This window comes from Agelaius tricolor, unplaced genomic scaffold (assembly GCF_023055355.1).
Source record: "Agelaius tricolor isolate 1412-34295 unplaced genomic scaffold, bAgeTri1.0.p SCAF_33, whole genome shotgun sequence".
In the NCBI taxonomy this organism is placed as follows: domain Eukaryota; kingdom Metazoa; phylum Chordata; class Aves; order Passeriformes; family Icteridae; genus Agelaius; species Agelaius tricolor.
The window spans coordinates 2,829,477-2,855,944 of NW_027269293.1; the positions used below are offsets into that span (position 1 = coordinate 2,829,477).

General features: G+C 48.7%; 2 protein-coding genes across 2 annotated transcripts; one reads left to right on the forward strand and one right to left on the reverse strand.

The window, feature by feature from the left end:
* The first annotated feature begins 940 nt into the window (after nucleotides 1–940).
* Nucleotides 941–17,425, forward strand: GNA11 (G protein subunit alpha 11). The gene is made up of 7 exons (XM_071451648.1): nucleotides 941–1,112; nucleotides 5,039–5,223; nucleotides 6,260–6,414; nucleotides 7,066–7,194; nucleotides 9,712–9,841; nucleotides 10,589–10,742; nucleotides 12,872–17,425. The coding sequence occupies exons 1-7, from the start codon at nucleotides 977–979 to the stop codon at nucleotides 13,060–13,062; spliced, it is 1,080 nt and encodes a 359-aa protein (XP_071307749.1). The 5' UTR covers nucleotides 941–976; the 3' UTR covers nucleotides 13,063–17,425.
* A 4,778-nt stretch (nucleotides 17,426–22,203) lies between these two features.
* Nucleotides 22,204–26,165, reverse strand: LOC139602085 (granzyme K-like). The gene is made up of 5 exons (XM_071451598.1): nucleotides 26,102–26,165; nucleotides 25,878–26,022; nucleotides 24,239–24,380; nucleotides 23,907–24,107; nucleotides 22,204–22,341 (listed from the first exon to the last, which is right to left on the reverse strand). Exons 1-5 carry the CDS (start codon nucleotides 26,163–26,165, stop codon nucleotides 22,204–22,206), a joined length of 690 nt encoding a protein of 229 aa, XP_071307699.1.
* Between the last annotated feature and the right edge of the window lie 303 nt (nucleotides 26,166–26,468).

Below are 26,468 nucleotides of genomic sequence, written 5' to 3' on the forward strand. Positions count from 1 at the left end.
GGCACCTGGTAGGAAGCAATGAGGAAACCTGTGCTGAAGGCAGCCCTGAGACGCTGTGTGGAGACCTCAGGAGAGGGCACCGAGAGCTCGGCGGGCAGGCTCGGTGTGGCTCTGCCGGGACACGGCCGGAGCCTGGAGCTCAGGGCCGGCCCGTGAGGCCTCAGCCTCTCGCAGCTCAGCCCTGAGGGCTGGGCTACCGGGGTCTGCGGGCTGAGCCGCGCCCGTCCCTCACAGCTCGGGCCCGGCCCGCTCCGTGCACCGCTGGCGGCTCCGAGCGGAGCCGCAAAGTCCGGGGCCCGGGCCCGCCCTGTGCCGCCATCCCAGCGGCGGCCAAGGCCCCACCCGCCCGGCGTGGCCCAACCGCGGGCCCGTAGCGGGCGAGGGGAGGCGGCGGCTCCGCGCTGGGCCCGGCCGCGCCCGGTCACGGGAGGCTCCGCTCCCATCCCGGCCCGCCCCGCCATGGGCGCCCGGTCCGCCACCTTCCCACAATGCCCGGCGGCCCCGCCCCGCTCCAGGAACGCGCGTCCGTGCGCCCCCCCCCCCGCGACCGGCCAACCAAACCCTGCGCTCCCATTGGTCGCGGCGCCGTGTCCCGCCCGTCCGGGCCCGCCCCGCTGCGCGCCGCGCTCTCCCATTGGTTCCGACCGCTGTCAGTCAGCGCTTGTTTTCGGCGGCAGCGGGTTGGGTTGCGCCGGCTCGTCGGTGTCTCGGCGGAGCCGTGCGGAGGGAGCGGCGGCGCAGCCGGGCGAGAGCGGCGCGGGGGCGGCGGCGGCGCTGGCGCTGGGCCCGGCCGCAGCACTCGGGGCCGGGGCGAGGCCGGGCCGGGCCGGCGCCGCGCAGGGCGGGAGGGTGGGGAGGGAAGGGGGCGCGGGACGCGGGACCGGGCCGGGCCGGGCGCTGCCGGCCGTGCGGAGAACGGTGGTCGGTGCCGGGGGGGTGGGGGGGTGGGCGGGGGCGTCCCGGCCGCGGCGCGACCATGACTCTGGAGTCCATGATGGCCTGTTGCCTGAGCGACGAGGTGAAGGAGTCGAAGCGCATCAACGCCGAGATCGAGAAGCAGCTGCGGAGGGACAAGCGCGACGCTCGCCGCGAGCTGAAGCTGCTGCTGCTGGGTGAGTGAGGGAGGGAGTCCGGAGCGCGGCGCCGGTCCCGCCTCAACGGCTGCCGCGGGGCCCGGCCCGGGGCTCGGCAGGTCCGGGTGGCCGGGCCGGGCCGGGCGGGGAGCGGGTGTGGCGGGGAAGCGGCGGGAGCCATCCCCGCCTCAGCCCGGCGCTCGGGGCCGCTCCCGAGCCGTGCGGGGCGGCCGCCTCATTGGCTGCCCTTTGTTTGATTTTGTGATGCGTTCGCTGTCAAAATGGGTTTTGACACGAGCAGGAACTAAGCGGCTGGAATTCCTGGTGCTGAGGGCGGGCACGCACGAATTTGTCTCGGGGAGAGGATTCTCAGCAGTGCGCTGGGAATCCGCTGGTGGAGTTGGTGCTTTTCAGGATGTGTGGAAAAACGGGCCTGCAGCTCCTAAAGGCAGAGTTTCCCCTGGGGCAAGGGCTGGGCAGGGCGGTGTGGAGGTTCTGGAGGGAACAGACATTCCCCTGTTAGTGGGAATGCACGATGGGGAGATGCCCGTGCTGTTCAGAGGTGCAGATCACCTGTGCGGCCGTGAGAATCTAGGTCTGCGGGTGGAAACTGGAGTTTCATCCGTGCCGTGTTCAGATGAGTTTCCAGGCATGGGTAATCAGCTGCAAACTGAGTCTTGCAGGCGTGTGCCTCCTCCTGCAGCAGTGAGTTTGATGTTCGTGCCGAGGTAGCCCCAAAATGTAAACTGAAGTTTCAGTTTTCATGCATGCCGTGATTAGCGTTGCTTGTGTGTCAGATATATCCTGCTTTGTGTCTTGAATATTGTATTATCTCGAGATGAAATGTGAAGCAGATCCGATGGATCTGTTGACAAGGCATTAAGGTCCGGCTGAAGAAGGAGGCTGACCCTTGTGAAAAAAAATCCACTTTGCAGGAGTGTGTGTGTGCCCAGCCCCTTGGAGGGCTCCAGTACCAACGCTGGTGCCTGGGGATAACTGTCAAATAAACCCCAGGGCTTTCCTTTTCACCCTGAACCCTTCACAGTTAATGCGTGGCTATTCTTTGTGTGAAAGGTAAAATCGAGGGCTTCACATTTCTGCTCTTTGGAGATGCTGTGGCAGTTTCTGTGAGGTTTCTTGTTCCTCACTCTCGTGCTTCCCTAAAAGCAGTCCCACAGAAGCAGCTGTGTCAAAATAGGTTGTCGCTATAGGATAGATCTGGGTTAAGAAGATCCCACTGGATCTAAATATTTCACTTCAGAAAGAATTCAAATTGCTCAAGAATTCTTTCTGCTTTTCTAAAAGATACAATTTCAGCATCAAATTAAAAAAAAAAACCCAAAACATACAGAAGGAGGTTATTATTGGATAAGCAACACTTTGGGTGTAGACAGTGTTTGCAGGATGCTTTTCACTGGTCACAGCATGTTGCCCACTCTCAGCTGGCACAGGTAACCTGTGTTCTCTCTCCCTCCTTGCAGGGATTTCTTCTGTGTTGCTCCTGTTCTATGCAGTTCTTATATTTACATGTATTAATGATTGGCTTAATGAGAGGGCTTTCCCAAAATCTCCAAAATTTTGAATGTGTGGAGGCAGTTTCCACCTTGTAGAAACTGTTACGTTTTTCTTGTCACTACATCTGGTGACAGTTACTTTGTTGAAGCCTAAAACAGAAAATTAAGGTGAAGAATAAAAGTGCTGATCAATGATGAACCTGTTAATAAGAAATTCAAGGTGTTGGACATTGCCATCTGGTACAAAGTAGTAATTTGTCTTTTTATTGGGAGGGGAGGATATTTTGTACAAAAATTACTTGTGATTCAGCATGGGATACTGTTGACTGAGCAGAGTATTTGCTGGGGGATCATGAGGAAGTTACTGTAAACTCTGCTGCTTTCACATGTTGGCAGAAGTAGTGGTGAATTCAGATTATCTCCTGTCATATTAAAAAGGGATTTTGTGCTCTGAGAGTTGTAGATCTTGCCCACCAGAGCTTGTCACCTGCTGCTGTAGTGCTGTGCCTCAGGGAGAGCAAAAGGCAACTTAAAAAAAAAAAAAACCCAAAACCAAACCAAAAACCCACCACCAATAAGTAAAACCAACCCCCAAAACCAAGAGAGGACAGTGATGGAGTGACAGGAACAATCTGTGTTTGAACCCTTAAGTCCTGAGGCAAGCCAAGGTCTGGTGTTGAGGTTTCTTTTATATTTTCATTGTTGAAATGCTTTGAAGCACCACCTTTTTTTTTTTTTCCCTCTCAGTTTTGGTCACTGTGGTAAAAGACAAGGAAGTATTTCTCACCACACTGACAGAAACCACGAAAGAGCTGAGTTTCCAGTTTTTCCCCCACTTAGGGTTCACCTTTGTATTCAAGATGGAGATAGTTTGCTGCATATTGATAATGTCTACAGTGTTAATTTCTGGCTGTGCTGACGTGATTTCTGTCAGTTCTTGCTGTTCATTTCAAACATTCTGCTTCTAGTTAGGTGCTTGTTGCTTTTTATCTGAGCATTTTTTATTTGTTTGCCTTTTTACCTACCAAGATAAAATGAGTAACTGAGTATCTACATGGGAGTATTAATTGTGTATTGGGATGAATGAGATCCTGTCTGAACCCATCTCTCCCCTGATGTGAGGAGGATCTGGTGGTGCCTGTGGGGAGAGCCAGGGCTCTGCCAGCATTTTAACTCCAAGTCAAAAGGATTTGTATCACTGACATGATATATTTTGAGTTTTTGAGTTTTTGGTCTCTGTAGCCAGGTGAGCTGGGCCACTGTGTTAGAGAGGTGTGGGCTTTTTATCAATATCCTGCATAATGATAGCAAATTTTAGAAGCTGGAACAAAAAGCAGTGCACAGAAATGTAGTGGTGTCCATTTAGGCTGCTGAAATGTGGAGCTGAGCTGGTCCCAAGTGAGACCTGGCCTGGGTGTCCCCTCCACGAGGACTCCGTGCACGGGGCGATGTCACCAGGGCCGTCCCAGCTGAATTGTGAATTTAGCAATTCCCCCTAACTGCCTGGATAGCGTCTGATGGCGTTTCTCCCTCCTGCTCACCCTGTTAGAAAGCTGCCACTGTCCTTTGGTATCATCTGGTGGCCTTCACACGCCGAGTGACACTCCTGTGTGGGGCCATAAATGTAGGAGTGCAAAGGACCTGCCCGAGTGACGGTGCAGGAAGCGCTGCCCTGCGCCGTGTCCTGCCCTCCCATCTGCTCCCAGCCCGGCAGTAAAACCTGAAAAAGGAGGAAGAGAAGGAAGCAGTGGCCTTGCAGAGCAGGCTGCAGCCCGTGGGGACCCAGGCACGGCACCGACAGCTGGAGCAGTGGCCTACTCTGCTCTCCCTGCCAGACGCCATTTTTAACTCTCTCCCATCCAGAGCAGGATCGCAGCCATCCTGCCACAGGCAGCAAAAATTTGGGATACAAGGCCCATGTGCTGCCTGCCTTGTTCGTGGCAGAGAGAGCTCCTTGAGCTCAGTTCTCTTTTCGAGTTGATTTATTTTTTTCCTGTTGTGGTTGGTTCTTCCCTTCCCGCGTATAAAGCGAAGAACGTTTTGTGCCAAATTAGAACAAAACAAAATTTGCTGTGTTGCTGGGCTTCTCCTGGCCATTCACTGCTGGGTCTGTAGCACTTTTCTGCCTTGAGAGTGTGCCCAGGCCCTTCCTGGCTGTTGTAGCATCTTGCTGGAGTATCTGGGAATAGGTCAGGTGTGACGGGCAAGGGCCTCTTGACGCAGGACGTGTGGGAGTGGCTGTAACGTGAGATTTGGAATAAGTACCAGAGCTACTTCTGAAGGCTGCTGGAAAGGACAAGGTGTCTTCCTTCCAGGCTGCCTTTTTACCAGTCTGAGAAGTGACAAAAAGAGGCTTGGGAGTGGTGTGTGCTTGGGTGTAGCGATAGGAGCTTTCATCTCTCGTGGATTTTGCTGCTGGTGGCTCCTAATTCACTCTCTTGCATCCTGTAGGCACTGGGGAGAGTGGGAAGAGCACGTTCATTAAGCAAATGCGTATAATTCATGGCTCAGGCTACTCTGAAGAGGACAAAAAAGGCTTCACCAAGCTGGTGTACCAAAACATCTTCACTGCCATGCAGTCTATGATAAGAGCCATGGAAACCCTGAAGATTCTGTACAAATATGAACAGAACAAGGTAAGTTGGTCAGGTTTTGCACAAATCTTTAGTCAGTGAGGAGGATTTTGAGTTCTTGTTTCTTTGTGTCTTTCTGTGTTGCAACTTCAACCTCCCTGAACCTTTTTTCTATAAACTTTTTATGGCATTTTCTTGATACCCAACTCCTTTTATTTGGTTGTGTTAAGGGACAGAAGAACTTTGCATGGTTGGTGCACTGGTGTGCCTAGTGAGTGGTTGGGATTGGGGTATGAAGGGATAGCAGGAGTGTTAATTTTACTCATTTCAAGGGTTCAGGGTTGTTAAATGTATTGGCATTTTCTTTGCATGTGTTGCTGTTCTTATTGGAACTTGAATCTGGCAAAATACATGCTGGACCCCAAAGAACAGACCTGTGCTGGTAGTTACCCCTGTTTCTGCAATCCTTCTGTTTTTCTGATAGCTCCTGACCAAGGATACAAACCTTTCTTGAAGAATTTTGGTCTCAACCACAGAAACATGCTGATTTTGGGACCAGGAATTAATTTTAGACAGATCTGATCTAAATTATTTTCTCTTTTTGAGGGGGAGGACAGTGAGAGTGAGGGCATGCCAGGAAAATAGATTTTTTTTTTAGCATATTTTGCTTTTTTTAATGCTTAGTATCCTTAATATTTTGAAGTTGTGTTTTATCTGACCTATCACAGGGTGTCTTGGAGCTGATTTTGAATAATTGTTTGTAGGGATTAGATGATGCCCCTTTCCTGTCTGTGGTGAGAACAGGCAGAGTGTGAGAAAGCTTTCCCTGTGCTTGAAGTGGAGGGGTTCTGATAAATAAAATCTGCCAGCTTTTGCTTGCTGTAACTTGTGCAGAACTTCATTTTGGTTTTTATTTATTGGGGGCATTGGCAAAAGCCCCTAGGTGTGGATAATCCCCTCACAGACACCTCAGACTGTGGTAGTTGCTGTACTCCTTCCTTTGCTTTGCCATTGTAGGGTGGAGGTTTTTATATCCCCCAATTTTGGGGTTTTTAAAAAAAATTTTCTCTCTTTTATTCTTCTTCTTTTCAATCTGCAGGCCAATGCAGTGCTGATCAGAGAAGTGGATGTAGAAAAGGTCATGACATTTGAGCAACCATATGTAAGTGCAATTAAAACATTGTGGAATGACCCTGGAATACAAGAATGCTATGACAGGAGAAGAGAATATCAACTTTCTGACTCAGCTAAATAGTAAGTATACAATCCCTGGCATGCTTGTGGTGGGAGTGATGCTCTAACAAATTAGACCTGTCCACATTTTATTTATTAAAGTCCAGAGTTTGTTTCCTTATTATTTGCTGCTTTTCCTGGGAGTCTGGTGGGTGTAAGGGTGTTCATACATCTGCTTCAGGATGTACCTGGGGCCAGAATCTCCACATTATTCCATCTGTATTGATCCTCCTGGCTCTTGGGCAGCAGGAGTGCTGCTCCTTCTCATCAAGTTTACCATGTGTAACTCAGATTTTATTCATTACAAATCCATTAAGTTTGGCAATGTACAGAGGATGTTTTTTAGAAAACCTCAGAAGGGACTTGATCCTGAAACATAAAGCATCTAAACTTCCTCTGTAGTAAAGATTGTCTTCCCCACTCCTATACAGAGTGGATAAAGTTGTTTTTAGTGTATCTGGCTGGTGAATTACTGTTCAAATATCCCCAAAAATGTTTTCTACTTAGTTTCCACATCATATTTAAAATCATTCAGACAACTCCTGCCTTTCTCATTACTCTACAGAAAGACTTCAAGCAGCACTTTGCACATCTGTATCTCTATGTGCTGCAACCTAAGGTAGTTTTTTCCTTTTTCCTTTGTTATTTTTTTTCCCCCTGTCCTGCTTGCAGCTATCTCAGCGATGTGGATCGTATTGCCACCCCAGGATATCTACCAACTCAGCAGGATGTGCTACGGGTCAGAGTCCCTACAACCGGCATCATAGAGTACCCCTTTGACCTAGAGAACATTATCTTCAGGTACTGGAGGTGTCTTCATGTTACAGCTCAGCTGGGCCAGCAGGGAGATGCTTTCAGGAAGGATAAACTTGGGCTTGCTGCAGTGGATGTGTGATGGGTGCTGCTCCAATTGGGATGTTTTGATGTTTTGGCTGTCAGAAATTCAAAATTCAAAGCTCAACCTGCTTCAAAACCCAGGGAACCATCTTGGTGTCCTTGCTGGGAAAGGTTGCACTGCTGAAATTGTGATTTGTGAGGCAACTCAGTGAGATGTGCTACAGGTTAGAGTCCCTACAACCGGCATCATAGAGTACCCCTTTGACCTAGAGAACATTATCTTCAGGTACTGGAGGTGTCTTCATGTTACAGCTCAGCTGGGCCAGCAGGGAGATGGTTTCAGGAAGGATAAATTGGGGCTTGCTGCAGTGGATGTATGATGGGTGCTCTGATGTTTTGGCTGGCAGAAAATTCAAAATTCAAAGCTCAATCTGCTTCAAAACCCAGGGAACCATCTTGGTGTCCTTCTTGGGAAAGATTGCACTGCTGAAATTGTGATTTGTGAGGCAACTCAGTGAGATGTGCTACAGGTTAGAGTCCCTACAACCGGCATCATAGAGTACCCCTTTGACCTAGAGAACATTATCTTCAGGTACTGGAGGTGTCTTCATGTTACAGCTCAGCTGGGCCAGCAGGGAGATGCTTTCAGGAAGGATAAATTGGGGCTTGCTGCAGTGGATGTGTGATGGGTGCTGCTCCAATTGGGGTGCTCTGGTGTTTTGGCTGGCAGAAAATTCAAAATTCAAAGCTCAACCTGCTTCAAAACCCAGGGAACCATCTTGGTGTCCTTCTTGGGAAAGATTGCACTGCTGAAATTGTGATTTGTGAGGCAACTCAGTGAGATGTGCTACGGGTCAGAGTCCCTACAACCGGCATCATAGAGTACCCCTTTGACCTAGAGAACATTATCTTCAGGTACTGGAGGTGTCTTCATGTTACAGCTCAGCTGGGCCAGCAGGGAGATGCTTTCAGGAAGGATAAATTGGGGCTTGCTGCAGTGGATGTGTGATGGGTGCTGCTCCAATTGGGATGTTTTGATGTTTTGGCTGATGTTTTGGCTGTCAGAAATTCAAAATTCAAAACTCAACCTGCTTCAAAACTCAACCTGCTTCAAAATCCAGGGAACCATCTTGGTGTCCTTCTTGGGAAAGATTGCACTGCTGAAATTGTGATTTGTGAGGCAACTCAGCAAGATGTGCTACAGGTTAGAGTCCCTACAACTGGGATCATAGAGTACCCCTTTGACTAGAGAATATTATCCTTAGGTACTGGAGGTGTCTTCATGTTACAGCTCAGCTGGGCCAGCAGGGAGATGCTTTCAGGAAGGATAAACTTGGGCTTGCTTCAGTGTGTCCACATGGTTTCAGTGGATGTGTGATGGTTTCTGCTCTAATTGGGGAGGCCTGATGTTTTGGAAACTCAGAAAACTCAAAATTCAAAACTCAAAATTCACAACTCAACTTGCTTTTGAATCAGTGACACTTCAAAACCCAGGGAACCATCTTGGTGTCCTTGCTGGGAAAGATTGCACTGCTGAAATTGTGATTTGTGAGGCAGCTGAGGGATGTGTTGAGAGCTGAAGCCACCAAGGGCTGACATTTGTGCAGAAATTCTTCCCTGTATCCAGCACCTGCCTTGAGAGCTGATTTTCTGTGCCCACCTTGTGCTCTCAGGGTGGCACCAAAACTTGCTGCTGCAACAGAGAGTCTTTGCAAGCTGAAAGCAGAAACTGAGCCTGGCATGACCAGGCTGAACCCAGCAATATTCCTGTGTTGCTCTCTGCCCTTCCCCACCACAGTGTGGCATTGCCAGAGAGGAATAAAGGAACCTGCATCCCCTCTTTTAAACCATTTGGCTACAGAAATGCAGAGTTCTCCTCTCCCTGTTCTGGTTTGCTGAGTAGAAAAACAGCAAAAAAAAAAACCCCAAACTGGGAGTAGGTGTAGAATTTTCTCAAATTGAACCACGTGTGGCACTTCAGGTGAGTGCCAGAATAACTTTGGTGAACTTTAGTGTGCAGGTGGGACTTGAAATTGAGAGGCTGAAGTGCTTGACAGTCAAGCAGCACATTCCAATAAAAGTGTAACAACTAAAGAAAGATTTGGGTGGGGGAGAAGCTTTCAGGCAAGCAGGTGCTTTAATTAAAAATAAAAATAGTTTGCTCATGTGACAGAGCACAGTTTTGAAGGACTTATCTTTTCAGACTCAGGGCTGCTGTTGAGCAAACCAGAGCAGAATGCAACAAAAATGGTGAAGGGTGAATTTGGCATCACCCACCTGTGGCCATTCTTTCAGTTTGCTGTATTTCTGGAGCATATTTTGTAAATTTGATGTTTTTTTAACAGGCAGATGCTGTCACATCCCTGTGCCAGGTTAATAGGAATGGTAAAGAACCAAATGAATTCTCATTGTTTGCTGCTCCTTTGCATTCAGAGAACTGCAGCTGCCTCTGTGATATTCTTATTTATTTCTCTTCCTCAGAATGGTGGATGTTGGAGGTCAGAGATCAGAACGAAGGAAGTGGATCCATTGCTTTGAAAATGTGACTTCCATCATGTTTTTAGTAGCACTTAGTGAATATGACCAAGTTCTGGTGGAATCTGATAATGAGGTGAGCCAAAGAGTGGGAACTCTGCAGGAGGGAGGAAGAAAGCAAAAGAGGGAGGAATTTCTTTGTATTTCCTTGAAGGCTGGTACCCAGGTGCTTGGTGCCAAGTTGGATTAGCTGCTCTTATTGGTTTTGGCCTTCAGTTCTTGTTGCAAAGGGAACATGAGCCTCCACAGGTCATGCTGTCCCTGAGGATGGAAAAGGCAGAGGGCATTCACATCATCTGGACTTCTCAAGTGAAAAATGGAATTATCTGCGGTTGCAGAGTCCCTTGTGCCATGCACTGTGCTCCCAAATCACCCCTTCCCCTCCTGCACTGAGTTACTTCAGGCTTTGCTGTCTTGTGAGGTGGTGGCTGCACTCTTTGAAGGTGCAAATCTGAATTTTAGCACTTGCTAATAGATCAAAAACATGCTATTAGATAAAAATAGTTGCTCTTTTCCTAGTAGACAAAAGATGCTCACAAATTACCATTGGACAGTCCTCTCACATGACTCTTAAAGCATAAAATGACTTTTAAGTCTTTTGATGTGAAAGGCTTGGCAAATAAATGAACCTTGAGTCCCTCAGATTTTGCATTTCCTTTCCATTTACTGATCCAGCTTGAACCAGACTCTACCTGGGGCCAAAGTTATTTTGTGTGTAATGTTTGGGATGCTGAATTCCTACAGATCTGAGTGCATGTGCAGGCAGCAGAAAGGGATTTTAGTGCTCCTGTATAAAACCAGGGTTTTGTTTTTCTGCTTTCAGAACCGGATGGAAGAGAGTAAAGCTCTCTTTCGAACCATTATAACTTATCCATGGTTCCAAAACTCTTCTGTTATCCTCTTTCTCAACAAGAAAGATTTGTTGGAAGACAAGATCCTGTATTCCCACCTTGTTGACTATTTCCCAGAGTTTGATGGTGAGTGGATTTTAAGAGGGAACACTTGGTGGGGTGGAGGTGATTTAATTAAAATTGACTTATTTTTTAAAGAGCACTCAGCTATAGAAGTGGAGAAGGCATTAATTGGAGAAAAAATGCTTACAGCAATAAGAAAACATCACAAAAATATCTTAATCATATACAGACAAGTGGAACTGATAGGTTGATCAAATAATGAGCTTCTCCTAGATGAAGAATTATCCCCTCCAATATGCACAATGGAAGTCTAAACTTCTACCAGTTAAATAAATAAAACCAGTTTCATACCCATGACAATTTACTGATATTCTGGCTCTTCTAACCCTCTAGTTAAGAGGTGACTTGAGTCTTTGTTTTGAGAAACCAAGTGGTCAAATATCCAAGTTGTTTAAATGATGGTGCTAAAAAAAAAAAATCTTCCTGCAGTTTGAAATTCTTATTAGCTTGCCATCTGCTGTTGTGGGGAAATAATATCCATGTGAAACAGAGAATTTCCCATCTGAAACAAAACTCCTTAGCCAAAATATTATTTCAAGCTCTTCAGCTGAGTGCATTTAAAGCTGGCTGGTAACACATCTGTACAGGGCTGAAAATAAAATCAAAGTGGTGAAGGATAAATCAGGCAACACTCTTCTTGCCACACTCTCATGTATTAATTCTGTAATTATTTGCTTAAAAAAGATGAGGTAAAGGAAGAATTACCATCTTGCAAACAGCTTTTATCTTTTAGAGGACCAATGAAATTGCTCTTGGTGTTTCCTCCCACATCTGGAGTTCCTGCTTGGAGCTCAAGTTTTTCCAGCAGGCTGGGAGTGGCTGAAGAGCTGCATCCCCGACAGGGAATGGAGTTTGTTGGGTTCCAAACCTCAAATGGAGCTTTACCAGCTGGAGGCAGATCCCAGCTTCCAGGGCTGTCCTGTACTTCCATGTTTTCCTGCAAGCAGCTCCTTCAGGGAGGTTGATGGGAGGTTGCCCATCAGATTTCCTCTCAAGAGATGGTGTTTGCCATGCAACAACAGCAGTCCTGGGAGAGAAATTGCAGTAGGTGACTCTTTTCTGGGGACTTGTCAGCAATGTGAATTAAAAACTGGCCCAAATCCCCATTTTCAGCTCCTGTGAGGTGACCAGCTGGATCAGACTGACTGTATTTTGACTGGCAATAACCCTTGTTCCCAAAATTGACTCTTGTGTCTTTAAGCCTGTGAGATCCACCTGAAAAAATTTCCATTTAGGGAGAGCATTTAGGGGTATCACTGTTTCCCAGTGGATGCTCCCACCCTGGATCTGATTTCCAAAGCAGGATCTGAACTGACCCATCAAAACTGCAGAGTGCCCAGAAAAGCACAAGACACTTCATCTCCTGGAGCTTTGATCCCATAAATAATCTTAATTTCACCTTTAAAGATGTGTAACCATAGGAAAAAAGTGCTGCTGGATCTGGGGATGCACAGGAGTGAAACCATTCACTGATTACACTGTATATTAGGAAAAAATGTATATTAGGAAGAAATGTTCACCCCATTTCCATGGGAGAGCATTCAGGGGTGTCTGTCCAGCATCTGCCACTGTTTCCCAGTGCATGCTCCCACCCTGGCTCTAAATTCCAAAGCAGGATCTGAACTGACCCATCAAAACTGCAGAGTGCCCAGGGGGTTGGTTAAACACCTGAAAACCGTAAGACACTTCATCTCCTGGAGCTTTGATCCCATAAATAATCTTAAATTCATCTTTAAAGCTCCGTAACCCTTAGGAAAAAAGTGCTGCTGGATCTGGGGGATGCATGGGAGTGAAACCATTCCCTGGTTTCACTGAATATTAGGAAGAAATGTATATTAGGAAGAAATGTCCACCCCATTTCCATGGGAGAGCATTTAGGGGTATCACTGTTTCCCAGTGGATGCTCCCACCCTGGGTCTAAATTCCAAAGCAGGATCTGAACTGACCCATCAAAACTGCAAAGTGCCCAGGGGGTTGGTTAAACACCTGAAAACCATAAGACACTTCATCTCCTGGAGCTTTGATCCCATAAATAATCTTAATTTCATCTTTAAAGATGTGTAACCATAGGAAAAAAGTGCTGCTGGATCTGGGGGAGTGGAAGCATTCACTGGTGTCTCTGTTTGCTGCAGGCCCACAGAGGGATGCACAGGCAGCCCGTGAGTTCATCCTCAAGATGTTTGTGGATTTAAATCCCGACAGTGATAAAATCATCTATTCCCATTTCACATGTGCCACAGACACAGAAAACATCCGGTTCGTCTTTGCAGCTGTCAAGGACACCATCCTACAGCTCAACCTGAAGGAATACAACCTGGTTTGACCTGCTCTGCTCTTGCCCCTTGAGAGGCTTCTTTGTGAAGAAAAGACAAAAAAAAAAAAAAAAAAAAACAAAACCAAACAAAAAAAAAAAAAAGAAATTTTAAATATGACAGGATAAAAAAAAAAAGTTTTAATTTTTGATGATGTAATGATTGCAAATTGTCTGATCTGTGGAGTGGCAAGTGCTCGGTGTTATCCTGGAGTCTCATGTCTCTGTCCACAGAGTAGTTGATTTCATATTTTTAACAAATTGCTTTTATGTCACAGTTAACGGGGATATGCCTCATTTCTTCAGCACCTTGCTTACTTCTTAATTTTTGCCAAGCAGCTAAGGCAGCCTCATCTTGATCTTTCCTTTGTTGCTAAGCCACTTTTTTTTTTTTTTTTTTTTTTTAATTTTTTCCCCCCTTTCATTCCCATGGTATACGTAGAGAAAAACAAAAATCCCCGACACTTCCCAGCTGAGATTGTGAATTCACTGGACTGTGGGAGTGCAGAATGCTACTGGTCCCTTTGCCTTGTGCTAGAGGGTGCCTCTGGTGTAATTTGTTAATCCTGCTTCCTTCCCCTCCTTCTTTCCCTTCCCTTCCCCAGGACACGCTCCATGGTTCACTGTGATGAAATGTTGGGGAGGAGCAATTGCTCTCCAACTATTGTGCAAAAAAAAAAAGAAAAAAAAAAAGAAAAAGGCAAAACAAACAAACATACAAAAAAAAAAGCCATCACTTTTCCATTCTTTATATGTTCTGAGTAATTTTTTGTTATCAATTATAAAAGGTATGGAGACTGTGATTTTTTTTTTTTAAATTATTGATGTTCTATACATAGTTTGCTATGTGTTGCTGTATTTTGTTCATGGACTACAAATGATGGAAGCTCTTGGAGCAATAGCTGCTGAGCCTGGGGAAGTGCCTGACTGTAATTGTTCTTTTTTAATTTCATTTTTATTTCACTTTTATTGCTTTTTTAAATTTTTTTTCCCCGCACACACACACAAACACATCCCACCCACACCACAAGCACGTGGCCATGTGTGCACAGGGCTCAGTCTGCAGAGAGGAACTGTTTTGTTGGGAAGAGTTTTTGCCATCAATGAGCAACTTCTCTATGCAGCAGTTACCAAAAGCACACTGAGTGATTGTGGCACTCCAACATCAGACTTTGCCTGGATTGAAAACCTTAATCTTGTGCCATCCTCTAGGTCTTTTCTTGCTGCCTAATAGCAATCAAGCCTTGTTTTAATTGCATTTTGTGCCAGTGTGTGAATGACTTTGTAAGAATTCCTCAGCCTTGCAGAGTTTGAGAGGACCAGAGCTGGAGGGCGAGAGGCTCTGCCAGGATTGTTCCTTTTGGAGCTTGAGGATGGCTCTTGGAGGGAGTTGTGTCCCTCCTGTTGATGCATTCCCCCTCTTTGGAGGAGTTTGGGATCCTCTTTGGAGGATTTGCACACATCCTTGCTGCAGGGTGCTAGCAGTGGTTAATGAATTGTTAGCAGTGGTTAATTGTTAGCAGTGGCTGCTGCAGAATCCAGAGAGCCCTGCCCTGGCTGCGCTTGGTGCAGCAGGAGAGGAGGAGAGAGGCAGCAGCACCAGCTGGAAGGCAGAGTGGGTGAAATCGTGGATTCTCAATGCCCCCTGAATCTCCACTGAGCAGGAGGAGAAGCCTTTGCACACAGGAGAGCTTTAAAGCTTTATTTTGCAGGAGCTGAAGCAAATCAAGGTGCTGAAGGGAGAGGAGAGAGGCAGCAGCACTAGCAGGGAGGCAGAGTGGGTGAAATCGTGGATTCTCAATGCCACCTGAATCTCCACTGAGCAGGAGGTGAATGAAGCCTTTGCACATGGGGGAGAGCTTTATTTTGCTGAGCTGAGGCAAATCAAGGTGCTGAAGGGCTGCTGCCAGCCTGGGAGGAAGAGGTGCATTGGCAAGGCAGGGAGAGAGGGTGTGGGAAGCAGGAGGTGAGACCCACTGGGTGTGTGTCAGTCACTGATGCTTCTGTTTCAATTCCAACAACAAGAATCGGGTCCAAATTCTCCAGATCAACCAGACTGCCCCCTCGAAGGCTGCCCGTAGAAAAAAGACTAAAAAAAGACTGAAGGAGCTGCACTGTTGGAGGGGGCTGTTGATATTTTGTCTCTTTTGTAGACAGAGCACTACATCAGTGTTTTGCACAACGTTGTAAGAGTAAATCTGACTGTCTGAGATGCTTAAGATGCTTTGATCTAGAACACTAAACCGTGGAGGGACATAATTTTGAGTAATTCTGTTGATAGCTCCCTCATTTTCCAGAAGCCTCTGTGTGCTCAGAGCGCTACAGAGCAAAGCAAGCTCTGCTCCAGGTGATTCCAGAGCTCGAGTTGGAACAGTAGCCATGGGACCAACAGTTGAAGAGCCAGTCTGAGTGGTGATGCTGAGGGAAACATAGCATCTCTCTAGACTAGCCATGCTCTGGACTGCATTTAACCCTTGGGAGGAATGAGGAGGGATTCCCATGTGTCAGACAGCTTTGCATCAATTTTACTGCTTTTTTTTGTTGTTTTGTTGGTTTTTTTTTTTTTTTTTATCTTTATGCCAAAATGATCCAGTTTGTAGAAATTGTCTTATAAAGAGGAATTTATAATCATCTTCATGTATTCTAAGTGCTGTTCCTCTGAAGCAGACAGCAGCACCAACCTCTTCTGCTTCTGTGATCCTTTTGTAAATGGTTCACACTACAGCTGTTGCCAGCAATGAGCCTGGCACTGACATACACAGGTTCTTGGAAAATAACTTCCCAGAAGTTTCTCTTTTCCAAGCTGAATGATGGTGGTACTTCCACTTGAATCAGAAACTTTTTTTTTTTTGTCTTGTTTTGTACCTTCCCCTTTCTTTAAGAGCTGCTGCCCTGGCACAGGAGGAGGGATCTTGGCATCTGTCTCTTTGCAGAGTGACTCTGCATCGTGGGAAGCTGTGGGCACAGGGATTTAGGAAATGTGCTGTACCTTGTGGGGCACCTGCTTGGGGTGGCTGTTGGCCTGAGAAGTGGCTCAGGGGAGGGGAGGGAAGGGCTGAGCTTTGCTCAGTGGCTCTTGCTGAGTTCTAAAACCTCCTCCTGGACTGGGGTAGGAATGGGTCAGACCTGTCCACGTCACCTGGAGCTGTCTGTGACTGTATCACGTGTGAGAAGATTGCAGTGTTAGCACGTGTGCTTTCCTTAGTGAGCAGCTGCTCGTGTGCCTCCAGCTTGGCCAGTGAAGTGTTCCTGCAGAACTGGCTCCTGTCTCTGTTGGCTGGCAAATGCAAAAGTGCCAAACCTTAAAAACCAAATTTGCCTGTATCGACCTTTCTGAAAGCGAGGCCTGTCAGAATTCTGTGCAGGCTGAGCGTGACTTTCAGAAGAAAGGTTAAAATTGGGTTGTTGTAGGGAATCCAGAGCCTGAGGAGTTGGCTCTCCTTGCTAACCTCTGCTCCTTGTGCACTTTTAATCTTTGTTCTGGTGAAGAAACCAACATACTTGGAACTAGTTTGAAACTTGAAGTCAGTGAGCAGAGGACCATCCCTTTTCCTTCACCATTCCATGTGGATTGGCAACCTGGTGAGCAAAAGCCCCTTCCAGCTGCAGCGTGTCAGCTCCTGCCCTTCCTCCCTCCCCCTTCTCCTCCAGTTGGATTCTTTGGTCTCTCGTTGTTGCTTCCTAGCAATGTTGGCCTTGCGTTCAACTATGGGTTTTTCTTCATGTGTTTTATTGGTTTAAAAAAAAAAAAAAAAAAAAAAAAGAAGACAAAAAAATACTTAAAAAAACAAACAAATGGAAAAAAAAAAAGACAAAAAAAAAAAGTACTTCCGGAGTGTGCTGACCATTGTATTGTCCTGTACAGAGCCCAGGTCGTTAGAGTCCAGCAGAGATAAAGTGTGTTATGCAGCACCCAGTTTTTTAAGAGTATGGTTTGTGCCAATGCCCCTTCTTTTAGTAGTGCCAGAGACTCTTTACAAGTGCCAATGTGGTGGAAATTATTTGGTTATACTTGTATATTATAGGATCCTGATTTAAGACAATTTAAACATTATCCTATTTAAAAAGAATACTATATAAAATGCTGTTTTTAAACCTTGTCATTTGCAATGCATGTATTGTTGTGCGTGTTGGGGGGCGGGGAGGGAAGAGGGTAGGGTAAAGGAGTTTCTGAATAAGATGCCCAGTGTCAGGATCTATTCAGACTCCAAACTGTCTCATTCCAGTCCAGGAGTGTGATTGTTTCTTGGAATGATCCCACTCTGACTGCTGGGCAACACGCTTATTACAGAAATATCTGATGGAAATTGATTTTCATATCTTTCTCCTGAAATAAACTCTCTGTTTGAAATTGGAATAAATTTTGTTCCTAAAAGCCGTGGTGGTTGTGTGTGTGTTTCTTCTCTCCTCTTCCTCCCTGGTACCCTGTGGGACCTGCAGCTCTGCCTCCTGTCAGAAAATCAGGATTCTCAGGCATAGAAACAAAGCATGTTTTGGTAAATAAAAGCTATAATAGGCCATAATTCTATATAATGCACTGTCCCATTGACTCTGAAATGTGAGCAGTGTCTGCCTGGGGGTTTAAGGTGCAGGGATGCAATGGTGGCATCTGGATTTGAAGTTTTCCAGGATTTTGGAGTAGGATTACTGAGGGAAGTTGGTGTTTGCTGCTGCCTCTTGCTGTGCTGTCAGCCCCTTGCAGGCACAATTCCAAGCAGGAGATCTTGTTGCCAATAGCAGGAATGTTGGTGGGACCAGAACTGCTTTCAGTGGTGTCTGTTAGAAACAGAAATATGAAATGTGGTTTAAAATCATCCCTGAAGGAGTCCGGGGCTGCATGACTGTGAAAACTAAAACGTCCACAAAGAGATTTCCTGAGATGGAGTTTATAGAGCTTAATTCCTTTTCTCTGGGCTCATTCTCCAGGAATGTTGCACTAAATCAGCTGGGAGTGGGTAGAGATGGCCAATTTCCTCTTTGTAAAGGTTTCCTGTGTTTTCAGGAAGCTGCAACTGAGGATGTTCTGCTCCCTCCAAGGTCACTTAGCCCAGGTGAAACTGCAGCTCCTGGGCAGCCTGAGACATTTTGTTGGCTCCCACCAGGAAGGGAGCAGTGGTGTGGTGGCCAGAGCACTGGCAAGGATTTAAATTGTCACTTTTCCAGCTTTGGGTGAGTTTTTGTTGCTTTTCTCAGAGGCTCTGTCCCCTCAGCAGCAGAGTCAGCGCTCGTGTCCTCAGTCACGTGTTGTGCTGTTCTCTGCAAAGAGCCAAATCTGCTCTGTTTAAATAAAGCAAAGCAACAAGTTGAGGGGGGGAAAAAAATGAAGTTTTAACACCCAGTATTTCCAGCTGGGTGGAAATCCTGGGTGGCAAAGGCCTTTTGCAGCCTCCAGGTGTGAGTGGGGCTGTTCTGGAGCAGCCCAGGGAAGGAGGCAGCTGAGGGAACAGCCCATGAACAGCCCATGAACAGCAGGCTCACACTTGCTGCTTTCCCAAGGACCACTCCAGCCCTGGTGCCTTGTGAAAGCTGACCTGAACAGACCCCAGACAGAGCTAAACAATAAAATTGGGATTTATTAAGAGGCCTCAATGGATCCACCTTGGGCAGCACAACCCAAAATGGCTACAAAATGGACAACAGGTCATGGGGTCTGTCACTTTTATAAATTCTGCTCCATTTGCATATTGGAGTTAATTGTCCAATTCCAGCTTTAGGTTATGCAGTCCCATCCTTGTTTTTCTCTCTCCAGCCCACGGTGTTTGTGCTCTTGGGGCTGAGATTTGGATCATTTGTCCTTGGTCCCCAGCTGGAGCAGGAATTGTTTTGTCTCCCTGCTCTGTGCACAGAGCTCCCCATCCCCTCATGTGAACCCAGACCCACCCACTAAAGCAGCACAGAGCCTGAAAAATAGAAAAGCTCAAACCTGAGGCACCAAAAGCCTGAAAAATAGAAAAGCTCAAACCTGAGGCATCACTAAGGCTGTGCAGTGGCAGGTGAGGACCCTCCTGCTGTCCCCCAGGAGCTGCACTCTTGGCTAGTGGAGCAAAATTGCCATGAATGTGTTTGTAACATGGCCCTGGTGATACTGGGAAGAAATCCTTCCCTGGGAGGGCTGGGATGGAATTCAGAATGCCCAGAGCAGCTGGGGCTGCCCCTGGATCCCTGGAGTGTCCAAGGCCAGGTTGGACAGGGCTGGGAGCAGAATAGGAATAGAATAGAATAGAATAGAATAGAATAGAATAGAATAGAATAGAATAGAATAGAAATAGAATCTGAAAACTATAAAAACTGAAACCTGAGGCATCAGCCCAGGCTGGAAAAAGCTTCCCCAGCAGCACAGAGAGCTCCTCCTCACCTCCAGCTCTGCAGCTGGGGCTGGAGCTCTCAGCTCCTCCTGTGCCCATCCTGCAGGGAGAGGTCTGGGAACATGGGAGGCTGTGTCCTGAGGCACCTCCAGTGCCTGGATAATTCCTTTGGCCTCCAGCCTGCTCCAGAGGGAGGGACTCAGTAAAGAAAGCTGCCAGGGCTGGGCTGAGGGCCAGGGAGTGTCCTGATAAGGTGAGCTGGCCCAGGGACTGCTGCAAATCACTTCAAACCTGGCCACTGGATGTCCCTGCCCTACCAAAGGAGGTGCTTGGGGTTGTGCTCATGGGTAAAACACGAAGGAAATAAATTTTTGTATTTTTTCATATTAAAAAAAAAAATCCCATGTGCAAGAAAAAGGGGAAGAAAGAACTTGGGATTTGCCTTGTCCTTGGACAACCATCATCCTCCTCTTTCCTTTGAGCATTCCCTTTGCCCTCTGGGGAAGAGAGGGAAATATCTGTCCAGCATAAGAGTAAAATGCCGTGTGGAATTTATAAAGCAGCAATATCAAGCCTCCCTCCTGTACCCCAGGTTTGTCCCCTGTGTTTTCCTGATCCCACACAGGGCTCTGGAGCTGATGAGCAGCTCAGGAGCAGCCTGGCCTGTGGAATGGCAGCTGCTGTTGGAACAACATTTCTGTCAAGAGTTTCTTGAGCCCTGGGCTCAGCCAGGGCTTGTCCCAGCCCAAGCTGTTTCCTGTGTGCTCTCCCAGTGATACCAGTTGGGTATAATTGTCCTGGAGCTGCTTTATCTCCTGCCATGCAGCCTGACCAGGAAGTTAACCCTCCACAAGCTTAATTTAATTTTTGTACCATCTCCACCACTGTGGGTGGAGAACTCATGGCTTTTGAGGAGTTTTTGTGGCTGAAATGTGTGACAAGGACTCCACACTTGGGCTGTGTGGAGCTTCTGGGGAACCCCAGCTGCTGAGCTGGGTGGGGATGCATCTTCTCAGGGGCCTCAGCTCTGCCCAGGGCTGTTCTTTGTCCTGGAGCTGCTCCTCCCTTCATCTCAGGTGAGGATCTGTAGCTCCTGGCCATGGAAAGAAATGATGGAGCTCACCAAGGACAGGTCTCTCCTGCTCTGCTGGTTCCCATCCTCCCTCCCAGTGACTCAGGAATTTGGTCTTCAGCTCCCCAAGAGGTGACACAGGAGGAGCACTGAGGATAGAATAGAATAGAATAGAATAGAATAGAATAGAACAGAATTCTTCTGGGCAGGATTTGGCAGCCTCAGAAAAAAAAAAAAAGAAATCTCAATATCACTTTTGCAACCCTTGATTCAGAGCAGATTAAATGATGTAAAGAACCCTGGGGATGAGAGGAGCCTTTCCTCAGCTCAGCCATGAATTTACTTCCAAAGTGGAAGAAGTGAATTTTATTGGATCACTTTGGAAGTTGTTTGAGACAGAACCCTGAAGAACACACCCTGCTGCCAACCCAAAGAGGGCACTCTGGGCATGGAAAACTCAGCAGAAATTTGCTAGAGGTGCTTTCCTTGTGCAACACCACCCACAGCAGAAACCACTGATAACTCTGCTCAGCTGCAGCTTTTCTTAGTCAGGTGAGTGAACTGGGGACTTTTGGACATTTTGAATTATAAGGTTTGGAAAATATTTGGAGTCTTCACATCTTTGTCCTTGTGTTTTGTATCCAGTGCTGCCACAGATGTTGGAATGGCCCCTGACAAGTCACCTTTGGGCAGAGGTGAGCACAAGGAAAGGCAAACACTCCCCAGAAATGTTTTTGTAAATGAAATCCCAAACATCTGACGGAAGTGTTTGAGCTCCTCTTGCTTGGTATCTTTCCAAATTCTCCAGATTAATTTCCTCAGGTTGCAATATTTTTAAGCTCTATTGTAGAAAAGGCAGGGGTTTATATTTTTGTCTTAAAACCACAACCAGAAATAAAATATTTCCTGACTGTCAGGCCGTGGTGGGACTGTGAGGTTCCTCTCTTTGCTGCCAGCTTCACTAAAAGATGACTCAGGGTGCCACAATGAGCACTGGCAGTGCCAGAGGTGCCCTGGGGGGAAGGAAGATGCTGGTTTGGCAGCCAGAGGTGGGATGGGGTAGAACTGAGAGCGGGGAGAGGATGGGAGAGAGGAAATCCCCCCAAGGACCAGCCTGGAGGTCCCTGGAGGGAGTGAGGAGAGTCCCTGCCCTGGAATCCAGACTGGAACTCTCCTCTGGAGGCTTAGAGGGCAGAAAATGGAGGAAAATGGAGGTTTGGGTAGAAAGCCCCAGTCTGGGATTCAGCTCTTGGAGCTGTGGCTTTCTCCTGAGCTGCTCAGCACTGGAGCCAGGGCCCCAGAGAAATCCAAATAGCACCAGGAAAAAGGCTTTGAAATGCTGCTGGGATTTATTGTTTTTATGTGTTCTTCCAACACTGGGGCTACAGAGGAGGGGAGAAAGGAGGCAGCAGGATTCAGAGGTAGGGAGAGCAGTAGTGGAGCACTGGAAGTGTCCTTGGAGCCTGGGCAAGCCAGACCTGCCACAGATCACAGCTGCTCTCTGATGCCTCTGATCTCCTCCTCCCTTCCCCTGAGGGCTCCAGGCACCCCCTGAGCTGCTGCTCCTCTCCAGGGCTGGGGCCACAAAGGGCACAGCAGGGAAGGAGCCCAGGGCACAACCCCAGCCAGGGCAGCTCCTCTGTGCCAGCCCCAGCACGGGCAGAGCTCAGCCTGGCCACGAGGAACCCCTGCCACATCCACCAGGAGCAGGGCAAAAGGAAAGGAAAGCTGGTGAGGATGGGGCTCTGGAGGGTGAGCTCTGCAGGGGCAGCAGGGTCACAAGGGTTTCATGACGCTGTGGGCCCAGGGCAGGTAAGGAGCAATGTGTGTGTAGAAGCCAGGCCAGTTGTTGTGCCTGTAGGAGAAGATGCCAAAGGCTTTGTTGTTGCAGACCAGAGGATCCCCAGCATCAGCCTGTGAAGAGGAGGAGAGAGATCAGTGCTGGGTGGTGGGAACTGCAGGCAAGGAGGGAGGCTGCAAATTCAGGGCAGGATTTCCCCAGCAAGAGCGGGGACTTGCAGTGGGTGGGGGTAACAGAATCACAGAATCTCAGAATCACTGAGAATCCCAGAATCACAGAATCCCAGAATCACAGAATCGCTGGGAATCCCAGAATCACTGAGAATCAGAATCCCAGAATCACTGAGAATCCCAGAATCACTGAGAATCCCAGAATCACAGAATCACAGAATCCCTGGGAATCAGAATCCCAGAATCTCAGAATCCCTGGGAATCCCAGAATCCCAGAATCACTGAGAATCCCAGAATCACAGAATCACTGAGAATCCGAGAATCCCAGAATCACAGAGAATCCCAGAATCACAGAATCGCTGGGAATCCCAGAATCACAGAATCCCAGAATCACAGAGAATCAGAATCCCAGAACCCCAGAATTACTGAGAATCACAGAATCCCAGAATCACTGAGAATTCCAGAATCACTGAGAATCAGAATCACAGAATCACTGGGAATCCCAGAATCACTGAGAATCAGAATCCCAGAATCCCAGAATTACTGAGAATCCCAGAATCCCAAAATCCCAGAATAATGAGGTTGGAAGAGACCTCTAAGACCATCAACCAACACCTCAACCAGACTATAGCACCCAGTGCCTTGTCCAGTGTTTTTTTAAACACATCCAGAGATGGTGATTCCACCACCTCCCTGGAGAGAGCATTCCAGTGCTTTATTATTCTTTTGGTGAAAATTTTCTTCCTTAATATCCAACATCCACTGTGTCCTCTGTTTCTGTCAGTGCTGCCCAGTGGAAGAGACCAACCCCACCTGTCTCCAGCCTCCCTTCAGGAAGGTGTAGAGAGCAATAAGGTCACCCCTGAGCCTCCTTTTCTCCAGGCTAAACAGCCCCAGCTCCTTCAAATATTCCTCACAGGGTTTGTGTCCCAAGCATTCTGCTTTGGCACAACACGGGCACAGCAAATGATAAGAATTGCTTTTCCTTTCTCTGGGGTTCAGAATCCCAGAATCCCAGAACAATGAGGTTGGAAGAGAGCTGTAAGATCATCAAGTCCAGCCTATGCCCTAACACCTCAACCAGACTATAGCACCAATAATATCCAATATCCTTCCTAATATCCAACATCCACTGTGTCCTCTGCTTCTGTCAGTGCTGCCCAGTGGAAGAGACCAACCCCACCTGTGTCCAACCTCCCTTCAGGAAGGTGTAGAGAGCAACAAGGCCCCTCTGAGCCTCCTCATCTCCCCACAGCTCTGCCTCCACAAGGGGCTGGTGGTGACAGCTTTGTTTGGGAACAATAAAACTTCATTTCTGCCCTTCTGCTGGCTCCAGACACAAAACACACTCGGACCAACAGTGAGATTCAGGGTGAGCCCCTCTGGCCAAGGCATTGCTGGGACTCCTGTGCCGTGGGAGAAGAGAAGGATCCACAAGGATCCTGTCCTCAGTGCCTTGCCCCAGCCCAAACCTCGCCCTCCCTGGGCACACTGACCTTTCCAGGTACCTTGGAGGATCTGCTCTGGCCACAGATCAAGTTGTCAGCAAGGCCTGGGTAGTGGTTGAGGCAGTCCCTCTGCCTGATGATGGTGACAGTGGCCGTCCTGTCACCCCAGCCAGCCAGGCTGCACTCGGCGCCTCCCCGAATTTTGGATTTCTCCAAGGAAATGGGCCTGACGTGGCCATTGCTGCTGGCATTGCCACTCAGCTGGGCAAGGGCACAGAAAAAATAGAGATAAAGAGAGAGAAAGAGAGAAGAAAGCACAGAGATGAATGTTTGCCCTGGGATCCCCTCATGCCCCAGCTCGGGGTTTCCAGCCGGGTGTTCCACCAGGTTACCTTCAGCAGGAGGATGTCCTTGCCCTCCTTGGGGCTGGTGAAGCCTGGGTAGCTGTGGTACTCCTTCACCTGGAAGGTTTGCCAGCTTTCCTCTCTCCTCTGCAGGCTTTGGGCTCCCAGGATGACACTCAGAGGTTTGTGCCTGGTGGCATCGAGCACAGCGGTGTCACCAGCCTGTCCCTGTCCCACCTGGGGACACTGAGCTTCATCCCCCAGGGCATGGCCAGGACAGCCCCACTACACAATACAGTGTAAATAGATATTCCCTAGGCACAAAATCTATTATCCAGCATTTTAAAGGAAGAATGGTGGAACCAAGGAGCTCTGCCAGTGAATCTGCCCAGCCAAGAGGCAGAGCAAGCTCCCACCTGACAGAGTCCTTTATCTCTTTTATCTCTCCTTTATCTCCTTTATTTCAGTGCCCAGACCTCAAGCTGGGCACATTTGTTCCAATACTCTCCTTGTTCTGGGCTCCACAAGCCCTTGCAAGTCCGGGGCTTTCTAAATCAGGATATTTATTTCTAAACCAGCCCTGAGCTGTGTGGGAGCCACACCTGGAAAAGTCCCCCTGCCCATCCATACCCCAGCTAGAGGGGTGGAAAAGGGCTGGGCAAGCAGCTGGAATATTCATAGGAATATAGGAATATATTTCATAGGAAATAATTCTGCCAGCAAACACGTTGGTGGCAGAAAGGACAAAGCCTGACAGCAAGGGAAGGAGGAGCCACCCTGACCTCCCATTGCTGGCACCTGGGGAAAACAAAGCCAATCATGGAGGGGGAAAAAATCAGAGTAAATACCTGAGGGTGGGCTGGGGAGGGAGATGGGGCTCAGGGCTGTCCCTGAGCTCAGGGTGGGGAGGGAAATGGGGCTTGGGGCTGTCCCCAAACTGTCCCCAGGGCTGGGGAGGGAGATGGGGCTCAGGGCTGTCCCCAGGGCTGTGCTCAAGCTGTCCCCAGGGATGGGGAGGGAGATGGAGCTCAGGGCTGTCCCCAGGCTGTCCCCAGGTCCGTCCCCAAGCCGTTCCCAGGGCTGTCCCCAAGCTGTCCCCAAACCTGTCCCCAGGGCTGTCCCCAAGCTGTCCCCAGGGCTGGGGAGGGAGATGAGGCTCAGGGCTGTCCCCAAGCTCAGGGTGGGGATGGATATGAGGCTCAGGGTTGCCCCCAAGCTGTGCCCAGGGCTGTCCCCAGGGATGGGGAGGGAGATGGGGCTCAGGGCTGTCCCCAGTCTGTCCCCAAGCTGTCCCCAAGCTGTCCCCAAGCTGTCCCCAGGCTGTCCCCAAGCTGTCCCCAGGCTGTCCCCAAGGCTGTCCCCAGGCTGTCCCAGGGCTGTCCCCAGGGCTGTCCCCAAGCTGTCCCCAAGGCTGTCCCCAGGCTGTCCCAGGGCTGTCCCCAGGGCTGTCCCCAGGCTGTCCCCAAGCTGTCCCCAGGCTGTCCCAGGGCTGTCCCCAAACCTGTCCCCAGGGCTGTCCCCAAGCCGTCCCCAGGCTGTCCCCAGGCTGTCCCCAAGCTGTCCCCCAGCCAGTTCAGACCCAGCTGGTGGCTGAGGTGACTCCATCTGTGAGCCCTCCCCAGAGGAGCTGCTGTCCCCAGGCCCTGGAGGGGCAGGCACCTCTCTGCAGAACACAGCAGGGACTCACTGGAGGCACTGAGCTGCTGTCATCACCCAGCCTGGAGCCACCAGGAAGCCCCCACAGCTGTGGTTGTCCTTCCCCTGCAGAAAGGCCACGTAGGGAGCAGGCTGTGTCCTGGCTTCTCCTCTCTCCCTCCACCTCCAGGGATCACCTGCAATGGATGGGGCTGGGAATGAGGTTTTTGGAGGGCATAGAGTGAGATTTATCCTTCCCCAACCCGTTCTACTTACTGCTGCTGACTGGGGGGCACATCACCAGCACGAGGAGCAGCAGGAGGCTCTGCAGGTGCTCCATCACAGCCTTCTGTGGGTCCCTTCGAGCTGGGGCAGCTTCTGGGGTCTCATCCTGCTCCCAGCAGGGTTTTATAGCCCGACACCAGACTCCAGGAAACCACGGAAGTCAGACTCATCTGAAGAATCTCTCCACAAGTTGCATGTCTCAGCACAGTGAGAGGGGAATTCAGTCAGGTCTGGCTCTGGGCACCAACCCACCTCCATCATGGGGCTGATCTGAGGGATCTGACGTCCTTCAAAAGCCAATTTTAGAACTCTGTGTTTGTTCTGGAAGCTGTGGGCAATGCACCCACCCTCACCTCTT

Coding starts and splice junctions, on each gene's coding strand:
- GNA11 (XM_071451648.1), top strand. CDS start 977: ATGACTCTGGAGTCCATGATGGCCTGTTGCCTGAGCGACGAGGTGAAG. Junction 5,224..6,259: donor ACAAATATGAACAGAACAAG/GTAAGTTGGTCA, acceptor TTCAATCTGCAG/GCCAATGCAGTGCTGATCAG. Junction 6,415..7,065: donor CTTTCTGACTCAGCTAAATA/GTAAGTATACAA, acceptor TCCTGCTTGCAG/CTATCTCAGCGATGTGGATC.
- LOC139602085 (XM_071451598.1), bottom strand. CDS start 26,165: ATGGAGCACCTGCAGAGCCTCCTGCTGCTCCTCGTGCTGGTGATGTGC. Junction 26,023..26,101: donor GTGCCCCCCAGTCAGCAGCA/GTAAGTAGAACG, acceptor CATCCATTGCAG/GTGATCCCTGGAGGTGGAGG. Junction 24,108..24,238: donor AGGACATCCTCCTGCTGAAG/GTAACCTGGTGG, acceptor GCCCTTGCCCAG/CTGAGTGGCAATGCCAGCAG.